Source organism: Drosophila subobscura, chromosome A, assembly GCF_008121235.1.
Source record: "Drosophila subobscura isolate 14011-0131.10 chromosome A, UCBerk_Dsub_1.0, whole genome shotgun sequence".
Lineage (NCBI taxonomy): Eukaryota > Metazoa > Arthropoda > Insecta > Diptera > Drosophilidae > Drosophila > Drosophila subobscura.
In genome coordinates this window covers 14,043,676-14,054,875 of record NC_048530.1, presented here as the reverse complement: position 1 = coordinate 14,054,875, position 11,200 = coordinate 14,043,676, and the positions used below count along the sequence as shown (strand labels likewise).

The 11,200-nt window shown below is 54.0% G+C and overlaps 1 protein-coding gene across 2 annotated transcripts; it reads right to left on the bottom strand.

Annotated features, from left to right (window-relative positions):
* Positions 1–4: 4 nt before the first annotated feature.
* Positions 5–11,115, bottom strand: LOC117889576. Of its 2 annotated transcripts, XM_034793979.1 has the most exons (7): positions 10,867–11,115; positions 8,706–10,802; positions 8,509–8,638; positions 6,483–8,450; positions 6,210–6,424; positions 4,152–6,151; positions 5–136 (listed from the first exon to the last, which is right to left on the bottom strand). In XM_034793979.1, exons 1-6 carry the CDS (start codon positions 11,005–11,007, stop codon positions 4,190–4,192), a joined length of 6,513 nt encoding a protein of 2,170 aa, XP_034649870.1. In that variant the 5' UTR covers positions 11,008–11,115; the 3' UTR covers positions 5–136; positions 4,152–4,189. The 2 variants fall into 2 exon arrangements, with proteins under 2 accessions (XP_034649870.1, XP_034649869.1); XM_034793978.1 differs by lacking the exon at positions 5–136 and having other exon boundaries at positions 3,872–6,151.
* Between the last annotated feature and the right edge of the window lie 85 nt (positions 11,116–11,200).

Here is an 11,200-nt window from a genome sequence, read left to right as displayed (position 1 = left end):
GGGGCTGATTTCTTGCAACTTTATTTTGGGTTTTTGTTTTGTTTTTTGGTTCTAATTTCGTTTGTTTCGCTTTTGTGGGTTTGGCATTAAGATCTGCGGCTCCTTTGCGTTTGCATTTTCACAGCTGCTGTTGGGCCTGAAGATTTATTCAATTGGAGAATTGAGCATTGCAAAAATATCACATATGGTCAGAGGCACACACACAGCCACACACACACAGCCGCACACACACACACGACAAGCTTTATGGCATTTATTTTATACATAAACTCAACCTTGGCCGAAATGAGATTCCGAGATTCCGAAAAAAGCGACAAAATCCAAAATCAAAAACCAAAAAACAAAACAGCGTCGAAAATATTCTTCAACTCAGCAAAGAGAACAGAGAACAGAGCACAGAGTTCTGAGACATAACGCAGATCGCTCCGCTCTCTCTCTCTCTCTCTCTCTCTCTCTCTATATCTGCCGCTATTTCTGCTCTCCCTCTCTCTCTGTCTATCGTTGTGCTTGCCACTCTCTGCATCTCCTATCACTCTCTCTATCTCTATGTCTCGCGGCGACAACTTCGAAATCGAGATATTCTGGCCTTGAACGTACATAAGCCCCAGGGTGGCAAAAGGTATTTTCGACAGCTACTAAAAATCAACTAAAAAAAATATAAAAAAACCTTTTTTTTTGCAGCTAAAATTTGTGCACTAAATTACGAGTATTTGATGCTAAAAATGTTTTCTTTAATTTTTCTTTTATTTATAATATTTACTCGTTGAAGTTTCTATGTATTTTATTAATTAATGTCGAATGAATTCTTTTTGAGCAAATAATTGTTTATCATATTTTATTTTTAATATTTAATATTTTTTTTTTAAAAGTATTTTCACGGTTTTTTTATGCTCTATTTTTTTCATAGCACGAAATTTGTATTTTAATTCCATTTAAATAATAAGCAAAAATCACAGGGTATCAATAAGGTTGATTCTTCGCTGGCGCTACATTTCGAAATCTGATTTGTTTGTCTCTTAAACATTTTTGACTGGTTCTTGTTATTGTTCTTTTTGGCGTTTTGGCGCGTTCTCAGCATCTCTCTCTCTCTCGCTCTCCCTCTGTCTCACAGATGACGTAATGGACCGCGAAACAGGTTGCCCCCAAAAAATAAAAAATATTAAAACGGCTAAGCAGCGACAGCAAACGAGAGACCCCTGGGGCCCTTACGGCCAGGTTTTATCTTTCAACAAATTGCATTGACAATGCGAAATAATAAAACAGAGAAAATAAAGCCGTAGGCGGCGTTGGAGTTGCAGTTGGCGTTCGACCCGTTTGCATTCAACCTTAGTGCAGGTGACATTTGACACATATTCCACAGATACAGATACAGATACAGATACGCAAACACCAATGTGAATACAGACAAATATCTGTGTGTGGGCGCCACAACTCATTGATAGGCGGCTGCCATTCATGGACAACAACAAAAGAAAACCTTAAGCTATAATTGAAATTTGTGTGCTGTTGTAGAACAGATCGCCATATGGCGTGCAGCGAGTGAGCGTGAGCAGGCAGGCGGGCACTGATCATGTGAGCGGCATTCATAATAAATACGACCAATGAAAGCCGTTAAATTGCAGGCCCATCCAGCTCGCAACTTTGTGCGCAAAGTGTACCCAATACCCATATAAAATACATACTTTGAATGGCCCACAAACGGAGCAAACTTTACTCAAGAATTTCATTTGTTTATGTGTATTTTTTTCGGGCTATTTCAAATGAAACTCGTTGGGACTCTGAGACACGCGAAGACTTTCAAAAATGTTGCGAGTAGGTAGATCAGAAGAGGGTCTGTAAATTCATTTCCTGCAGAGTTTTTTGGATTTTTATTTTACTTTATTTCAAGTATATTTTTCTGTGACTTTCATTGATGAGCTAGCAGGGAAAACTGTCTTGAAATATTAAGCGTAGCTTTACTGAGGTCTGACTGCAGTCAAACACCTCGTTTCGAGTGATTTGTGGCCAATTTGTTAGGGTAACTTGATTTTGCAGCGCCTGGCAGTGCCGTGCATCCCGAAACGTTAACCATCTGGGCTACCGTTAAAATATCGGGGCAAAAAAACCAACAAATTAGAGGCAACAACAAAATAACACACACCAGATCATTTATCTAAAAATAAATTTGTTTCGTCGGAGTGCCCGCCGCTGCTGCTGCCGCTGCTGCTGCTGCGGCTGACTGTGTGCTACGCCCAGCCAGCCGAGTGTTTTGCCTATAGCTAGGTGTATATACAGTATGTGCACAGTATATATAGACATTGCATATACGAGGATATGTACAAAAATATGCTAGATCTGGCGCTGCTTTCTGTTACACTGTGCAGAAAAGTTGCCACGAAAAATGCTGAGCCAGCGCACTGGCATCACTTTTTATGGCATTTATCTATGAATGGCTGTGGGTGTGTGTGCCTCTGTGTGTGTGTGTGAAGGTTAAAGCTTTTTCCAAGTCCCATATGATCGATTTTAAAAATATATTTTCAACATTTCTCGGTAACAATTTCTGTTTTGCATTTTTCACTTTTTGTTGTTTGCACTTTAAAAAAATATTCCATGTTGATATATTATTATGGCCAACATTTTATGCACGTCGCGTGTTACAGTTTGTGTTTGTTTTTTTTTTTGCTTCTTTATTTATATTATTTTATTGCTTGTTGTAATTAATTTTACTCTTATTTTCTGCCGTTGCAATGCTCAGCACGCAGCCAAATTTGAACCAAGACTAGTAGGGCGAGAGAGCAAGTGGCGCAAAGTATCTATTAGATACATCTTAATGTAGATACAAAGATACATCTGTGTGTGCTCCACCAGCCAGTCGGCCAGCGCATAGGTGAACGCTCACGCGAGATCGCCTACTCTATGGGAGAGAGAGCCAAGCGCAGCGACAGAGCCAGAGGCAGGGGGAGACCCGAGGAGACACAATCTCAAAGCTCTCTAACAGCCAAAATGATAGCAAAGTTCGTTTTTTCATTAACTTAGGAGAGGGAGGTGGTGGTGGTGGTGCTGGAGGGGGGTTTAGCCTATAGAATACCGATATGTGTGGGCATCCTACACAGTTTGATTTTCGAGGTGAGTAGGCAGGCAGGCAGACAGACAAACGTCTTGAGCATCTAAGCATTTTTTGAATGTAATTTCCGTTGGCCAAATGTCTATGCGTCATATAAATTAAGCACGAAGACTAAGCAAATATCTAAATAAATAGATACAAATCACAAATAGATGAAAGGAAAGAGATCACATGGATGAATGGACATCCGCCACATGGTGAACAATATTTATGCTCAATCCAGTCACATTTCGGAACTTCTTTTGCCTTTAGCAAGTAAATAATTTTGAAATTTCTTAAATCAACAATTTGGCGGCAAACTGGAGTCAGCAGTTCATAAGAGCAGTTCATTAATTACAATTGAATGACATTAATTAAAACACAAGCAAACACAAAGACATTTGTTCGACTTTGAATAGTCAGTTTTAACATGGGAAACGCTCACAGCTCACAAATCATGAATATGAAATACGTGTGTTCAAATACCAGCAATTAAATTTGCATATTTGCAAATGAACTTTCAAACAAAATTTGATTCCAGCGCGCACTGCTTTCATGTACCGTTACGGATTTGGATCGCGCGCGCACAACCGAACGATTGGTCGTGAAAGGTAGATTTATTCGTAGGGGTAACGGTGTGCGGACAGTGTGACCGCAGACTGGTCGACAAAACATACCCGTTGCACCCTCACAAATATACCTGCACATGTTCAAAAATACCGTAAATATACCGAAGAAAATGTACTCAATCGTATTCCTCGTTTTTGCTATTCGGCTTAATATTACCAGCTGTTTAGCAGTCTCAGCTCTAAATATATTATTTTATCCAATTGATAAATTAATTTTCTGCAAGATTAGCGTATTTTAGGGATTCCTTTTCAATGTCTTGTGTATAAGCTAGGTTTCAACAAAAAAGATAACAAAATGTATTCATATTTAACATGATAACTACACCGAAACTACACCGTTTCTACATAACAATTACATTACGAATTCGCGCGTTGGAATAATTCAAATCGGATTTGCAGAAGAAGAAATAACTAAAGTAAATATTAAATAAATTACTTACACATTTCCTTATCGGAGAAAGATCTAATCAGACATAGATTAGTTGCACTTGAGCCATGGCTCCAGTTGTCCAGCAATGACCAGCTCGTAGAAGGTTATGCGACGCGCCTGGGCCACGGCCAGTGCATAGACTGCTCCGGGCGAACGCTGTAGCGGCAGTCGGAGCGCGAGCAGCTGCACCACCGGCGACTCCTCGCTGGCCCTGTGGGCGCGAAAGCGGGCAAATGGCACAAAGCCCTGGACACCGCGGTAGATGAAGACGCGTATCTGGCAGCAGCCCTCGACGAAGGCCAGCAACGTCTCGTCCCGCACACGCAGGGCGGTCAGCTGCCTGGCCTGACGATCCGCGGCCAGCGACTGGAACAGCGAGCCGTTGGCATGGTGCAGCTGGATGTGGGCGGGCGGCGCGCTCGATGGTGTGGTTGGTCGATCCCCCTCGTGTGGGTCCAAGCGGGTGAGGCGCGCGTAGAGCAGCCGCGAACGATTCTTGGGACCCACAAGGAGGCGCAGCGTCTGCACTGGTCGCCAGTGGAGCAGCGTCTGCTCGGACACACGACTGGAGGCAGAGGCCATCGGTTCGCCGTGCTGCTGCTGCAGCTGCAGCTGCTCCTGCAGTTGACGCAATCGGCCAATTACCGCATGCAGCTGCAGGGTCTGATCAGAGCTCCCATTGTTGGCCAGCTCAAGCACATCCAGCAGGGTCTCCTCCAGGGCCAGCTCCGAGCCATCGTCTGCCGCAAGCTCTCGCAACTCTTGCAGCACGGGCCAAATGAGCTGCGCACTGCGTGCGGCCAGCACACGGGCGGGACTGTCGGGCAGGGGCAGCGTGTCCGTGTGGAGGCGCGGCCGAAAGCCCCGCAGCTGCTGCATCAACTGCAGAAAGTCCTCGACCAGCTGCTCGTCGTACAGATCGCTCTCGGGAATGCTCAGCTGCGTGATATTCACCTCCGTTTGCAGCCGAAAGTTGAGCGTCTCCAGCAGGCGTCGCCGCAGCGCGTGCAGCTCCTCGGGGCCGATCTGCTGGCGACGTCCCCAGTGTGGTCCCAGCTCGGACTCAACGGGCGGGCGCTGCAAGTACTTGATGGCCGCCTGATAGCTGCCGGGCAACGGGCGCTTCTGGAGCTCCTTTTGCTGCTGCTTCAAGCCCTGAAGTGTCTCCACTGGTATCGCCAGCGGCTCCGTCTCCGCCTGCTCCTCGTCCGTGTGCCAACTCTGCAGCACGCTGGCGGCGGCTGCGGCGGCGGCGGCACCCGTGCAATTCCACGTGGACTCGTGCTCGCCCTCATCCATTTCGTGGCTGGTCATAAAAGCGAAATCCCGCCCGCTGTTGTTCCTCAACTGAAGGCCAATCACCTCGTCGACGGGTCCGCTGCGAAAGGCACCGGCATGGGCGAACCGTGTGCCATTCCAGCGATGAATGCGCGTCCAGCAGCCCCGCTCGTTCACCAGCAGATAAGTGGAAGGACCACCTGGCTGCAGGTCCGCCTCCAGGCCAAAGATGCGCCGCACATCCTCGCTGCCCTTGGGCTGCCGCAGCGTGAAGCTTCGCTTCAGCTTCTGCACCTGATAGGGCAGACGCAGGGAGCCAAACATCTTGGACAGCCGCTGGCACAGCTGCCTGTAGTGCTGCTCCATCTGCTCCATGGTCTGGCGGCGGTTTCTGGCGTCGCCCAGGGCCGCTTGCTTAACCCTCAGCTGCTTCACACGCCAGTTGCCGCTGATTGTCTGCTCCGGTCTGCCGCGTGCCCACAGGCTGCGCGCGTGCCAGTCCACGTAGTCGAAGGCATTCAGCCGCTGTCTGGCAGTCAGCGCGGGCGCATGCAGGCGGCTGAAGTAGAGCGGTGACTGGAGCCGCAGCTGCGGCTCCTCCAGGCTGGCCACATCGCTCAGATTGAGGCTGGCATCGCCATTGATTGGTGCCTTCACCTGCAGCGGGCCACGCACATGGATGCCCGGCAGCAGCAGCGGCGTCTCCACGGTCTGCGGCACGGGGGAATTCATCTGCAAGAGTGACACAAAAATGGAGTCAAATGCTGCTGCCAATTGGCTGGCTATTTACCATCAAAGTATTGGCATATTCCTGGCTGAGCTGGCGGCCGTTGACCAGCCCCTGCACCTCCATGACACCATCCAGCAGCAGCTCCTCGGCGACGAATGGAGCCAGCAGCTGCTGCTCCGTGTGCAGCGTAACCAAATGCGAAAGATTCAGATGATTCAGCTGCTCCAACGTGAGGGAGTTGTGGTCCAATGAGCCTGCGGCAAATGTGATGGGAGCTGCCAAGAGAAAGTCATGGGTTGAACGGCGTCACAGGAAGGTTCCTCCGCCACTCACCTTGAGCAGCACTGCCCTGCCAGTCACGATCCACGCGCACCGTGTCCAGCAGCCAGTCGCTGATGTTGCAGCCATTCAGTAGCTGCCCCGTCAGCAGGAGACGCTCCGCCAGCAGTTGCTCCATTCGAATGGGCGCAGCAAAGTGCACGGGTGTCTCCACCTCCTGCGGCTGCTCCTGCTGCTGCTCTCCATCGATGAAGATTAGCTGACTGAGCAGCTGCTCGAGGTCGAGTCCGTTTAGCTGCTGGATGTGCGCTCCCTCGGGCATGCTGACGCGTCCCGTAAACAACTTGTGGCCATCGATGCGGATGTGCGGCTGCTGCTTGAATATTAATTGCTCAAAGAGCTGCTGCAGCGGCTCCTCGTTGAGGGTTCCCAGATGCCCGAGCACTGTGAGATCTTCCAGCGGCCTGGAGGTACCGCCAGGCAGCAGCGCCACGCGGCCGCGCTGCACAAAGGCCTGCGATTGGGCGTCCCAGTGCAGCAGCTGCTCCAGCTGTGCCAGGGCCAGCGGATCGTTGTTCAACGCGCCGCGCAGCTGCACACTGGCCGCTTGGAGGCGGCCCTGCAGACGCACATTGCCTGCGAGATTGAGGGGCTGCCGCCTGTTGGCCAGCCGCTCGAAGGGCACACCGTTGAGCGCCTCCAAATGCAGTTCATCGGCGACGCGCAGCGGTGCAGTGAAGCTTTTAGTGCCCTCAATGATGACCTCCCCGGCGCTGTCGCTGGCGCTGTCGCTGTCGCTGTCCGAGCGGAAGACAATGTCAGCGAGCAGCTCGGGCAAGAGTCGCTCGTTGAAGCTGCCGAGGATGTGCAGATCGCTGGCGAACACCGGCGGCTGCTGCAGCTGCCAGCGCGTGCGCATCTCGTTGCTGCGATCCAGCCAGATGACCTCCCGCTGCAGCTGCTCCAGGTCTCGCCCGTTGAGCGCACCTTCGACCTGCACCGAGCCACTGACGGCAATCCGTTCCACCTGCAGCTGTCCCTGCAGTATCAGCAGCGGCAGCTCGTCCAGCTGCTGCAGAAAGTCGAGCAGCAGCTCCGCGCGTATGCCCTGCAGCTCCTGCGCCTGCACACCGTGCGGCAGTATCAATTCCTGTACGTGCACCTCGCCCGACCAGCTGTGCGGCTCCTCCTGCAGCAAGTCGCCGAGTCGCTGGCCATTGAGCAGCCCCAAGCCACGCACTGCACCGCCAACCTGCGCCTGTTCGGCCTCCAGTCGCTGGAATCCCGCACGCTGCAGGTGCAGCGGCTCGCGCAGCGTCTGATAGCCACTGGCCAGTGGCACCTGATTGAGGCTGTGCTCCAGCCGCAGGCCACCAGCCAAGACGGGCGCTGGACCCGCAAAGCGTAGACGCGTGCCGGGCGCACTGAGCGCAGCTCCATCCAGCCTCAGCGCCTCCCCCAGCAGCTGCTCCAGCTGCACGCCATCGTAGCTGGCGCCTGGTGGCAGCTGCAACCGATGGAAGTACACGTACGCCGGCAGCTGCGTCAGATTGCGGAGCATCTGCGCTGTGTGTTTCGTCACGAAGTGCTCCAAGGGTATGCCGCTCAGCTTGGAGTCCGCCACATGGGTGTCCACGGGCAGCTGCAGCTGTCCCACAATGCGCTTGGCACCCGCAACCAGCAGCTCCGCGCTGGGATCGGCTGAGCGCTGCAGCAGATCCCCCAGCAGCGCGTCGTAGCTGTCGTTGTCCAGTTGGCCACGCAAGTGGAGCGATCCGTGGACGTGCAGCTGCACGAAATGGCAGTCGGCGGTGCGGATGTGATGCGTCTCCAGCAGTGTGGGATTCAGGGGCGCCTCCTCGAACTGCCTGCCTTGGGCGCTGCCATTTAGCTCGAGTTCCTCGGACACCTCCAGCTGGGAGAAGGTCACCAGACCGGGCCAATCCTGTGCATCGCTGAGTGTGATGGCATCCTCCGGCCTCATCTCATTGATGGTTCCCGTCGTGTCCACAACATTGGCGGCTGCAAAAAGCAAATCGAATGAGCAGAGAGACGTCTGGGGCGGGGGGTTTCTATCTACCGAGGGTCTGGGTGAACTCCTTGGGCGCGTGGACAACGCTGGTGCCGTTGCCCTGCGACCACAGATAGTCCTCGGGGAAACGCAGCTCATTCAGCGAGCTCAGATGCAGCGCATCTTCGAATATGACAGCCTGGGGAGGGAAGGCAACATGAAGGTAAGAGAAGCAAAGAATGAGCTCTGAAAGTGCCGCCACTTACGCCCTGCACATGCAGCTGGGAGAGCTGCAGTGGCCGGTGACGCCACACCAGATCCTGCAGCAGTTGGCTCCAGGCCAAGCCATTGATTGTCTCGCACGCGAGGCTCCCCTCCAGCTGCAGGCGCTCATGGGACTCGGCGTGCAGCGGCTGCGCGGGCAGCTGCAGCAGCTCCAGGCGCTGCACATTGAGCGTGCCAGCGGGCAGCAGCAGCGACTTATTCTGCACGTAGAATGGCGCGTGGTTCAGCTGCTCCAGGAGGAGCACATCCGCCTCGCAGCTGTCCACCTCCAGGCGATCGTAGTGGAAGTTGTAGAGCGTCTCGGGCTGTCGCTTCGCTCGGTGCATGGTGGCTGCTGCTGCTGCTCCTCCGCCCTGCAGCTCCTGCTCGAGCTGGCGTATCTGCTGCAGCAGCTGGCGCAGATCGATGGCCGCATCCTCGGCCGTCCAGCGGGCTTCGTTGACAAACAATTCTTCAATCTCGCCAGCCTCGTTGATCAACTGCGGCGTGTGGATCTCCTCGAACTCCTCCTCCATGGGCAGAGGGGCCTGCAGCTGCGCTTCGACCAGCCGTATGATGGCGTCCTGCTCCTCTACCCACTGCCGCATGAACTCGTGTATCTCCTGCAGGTCCTTTGTCTCGGAGTTCCGTGGCAGCAGCTTCGTCTGCAGGCGAAAGAGCCCCGACGGCGCCTCCTGGCGGGGCACCAGCAGCAGCGGTGGCTGATCCTGCTGCCGGATCAGCGCTGCACCAATCAGGCCCGCCTCCCGCTCATGGTCGAGCATGCAGCCGGCGCCGTGTGTGATGTGATTCGGCTGACTGGCAATGCCGCAGGGCGGCGGCAATCCCGCCTCGAAGGCCTCCCCCGTCCAGATGAGCACCTCCAGCACGAGCAGCGTGTGCGTGTCGAAGGCGACGCGATGCTGCACGAGCAGCAGCAGATCATCCCGATAGCTGCGCACCGCCACGGGCAGAAAGAGCTCCACGAAGCCAAAGTTCTGGCCCAGAATCGTGCGCGGCACGAGCTGGCCCTGCACATGGGCCAGAATCTGTGGCCGCTGTCCGCCCAGCGCCAGGTAGCTGCGCCCACCCATTTGGAAGGCGGCAATGGCCGCCACCTGTGGCGCTGGCACTCGCTGGTGCAGCTGCAGCTGCAGTCCCGCCTCCCCAAGCGGACGCTCGCGCGGATTATAGGCATAGATGAGGGCGACGTCCGTCTGGCCGACGGCCAGCAGCAGCTCCCGGCCAGTGTCCAGCACGGCCATCGCTGTTATCGTCTCGGGCAGCTGCAGGCGCTGAGCGATCCAGAACTCCTCCGCCTCCAGGTCGTAGGAGTAGACGCTGAGCGTGCGATTGCCGGCGAGGACTACGAAGTCGCGTCCCTCCAGGCTGAAGGTCGCTAGCTTGGAGGCCTGGCTGCCCAGGGGCCAGTGCCAGAAGGGCACCAGGCCACGGCCCGGCTCCAGGCGGTGCCAGAGCAGCTGCTGCTGTGTGGCGACCACCAGGAGACCCTCCTGCAGCTGGGTGTGGCTGCTCCAGCGCTCGAGGCTGAGCATCGCGTCAATGGGGGCCAGCAGCGGCACCGTCTGCAGCGGCGAAAAGTCTCCATTGAGCACCAGCAGGTCCTTCGGCTGCAGGCCCACGAGGTAGGCGCTGCCATTGGCCTGCACGGACACCCATTGGTCCACATCCGAGCCGAGGGTGAACTGTGTGTCCTCCTCGATGCCGCTGAGCACTAGCAGGTCGCGGGTGCGACGCTTGGACAGCTCGAGGCGCTGCAGCTGCTCGAGGTCTATGCCGGGCGTGTTCACGCTCGATTCCACCACATTGGGCTGCCCGTCCACGGGCGCCTGGCTGGCGCCTAGCATCTCCTGGCGCGCATCACCCAAGGTGGAGCCCACCTGGGCATTGCCTGCCGCCTTGACAGCCGCATCTAGCTGCAGCACTTCTTTGGTATGGCCCTGCTGGGCCACAGCCTTCTGGATCTCGTCGCGAAGGGCTGCGGCGCTCCTCAGGGCCGCCTCATCCACAATCACTTTGCTGGCCGTGGCGGGGCCTTGTGCCTGCTTGGTCCACACTGGCTGTGTGATGACTCCTGGCTGTAGCAGGAACAGATCACAGATTAAGAGCATAATTAATGCCACGCCACGCCACGCCACTTACCGGTCCCGCATCGCTGGCCTCCAAGGCTTGGCTCAGCTCGCTGCGCAGTTTGGCAATTTCCGCCTTTTTATCCGCTGACTGGCACCATCCGATGTGAACGGGCCAGAGGCAGAGCAGCCCAAAGGCAATTAGTAATTTCATTCTTCAAAAATACACTGAATAATCGACAATTAACCAATAACAATTAACAAATGATACAAAAACGGCAAGTGGAAAACACGTGAGGAATTCTTTGAAATTTACCGTTTAGTGCGGGCTACCAGATCAGCTGCAGGCGGCCGAAGGGTTGCCAGATCACTTGCAATCGTTGCAATTTCCGCTGTATATTTACAAA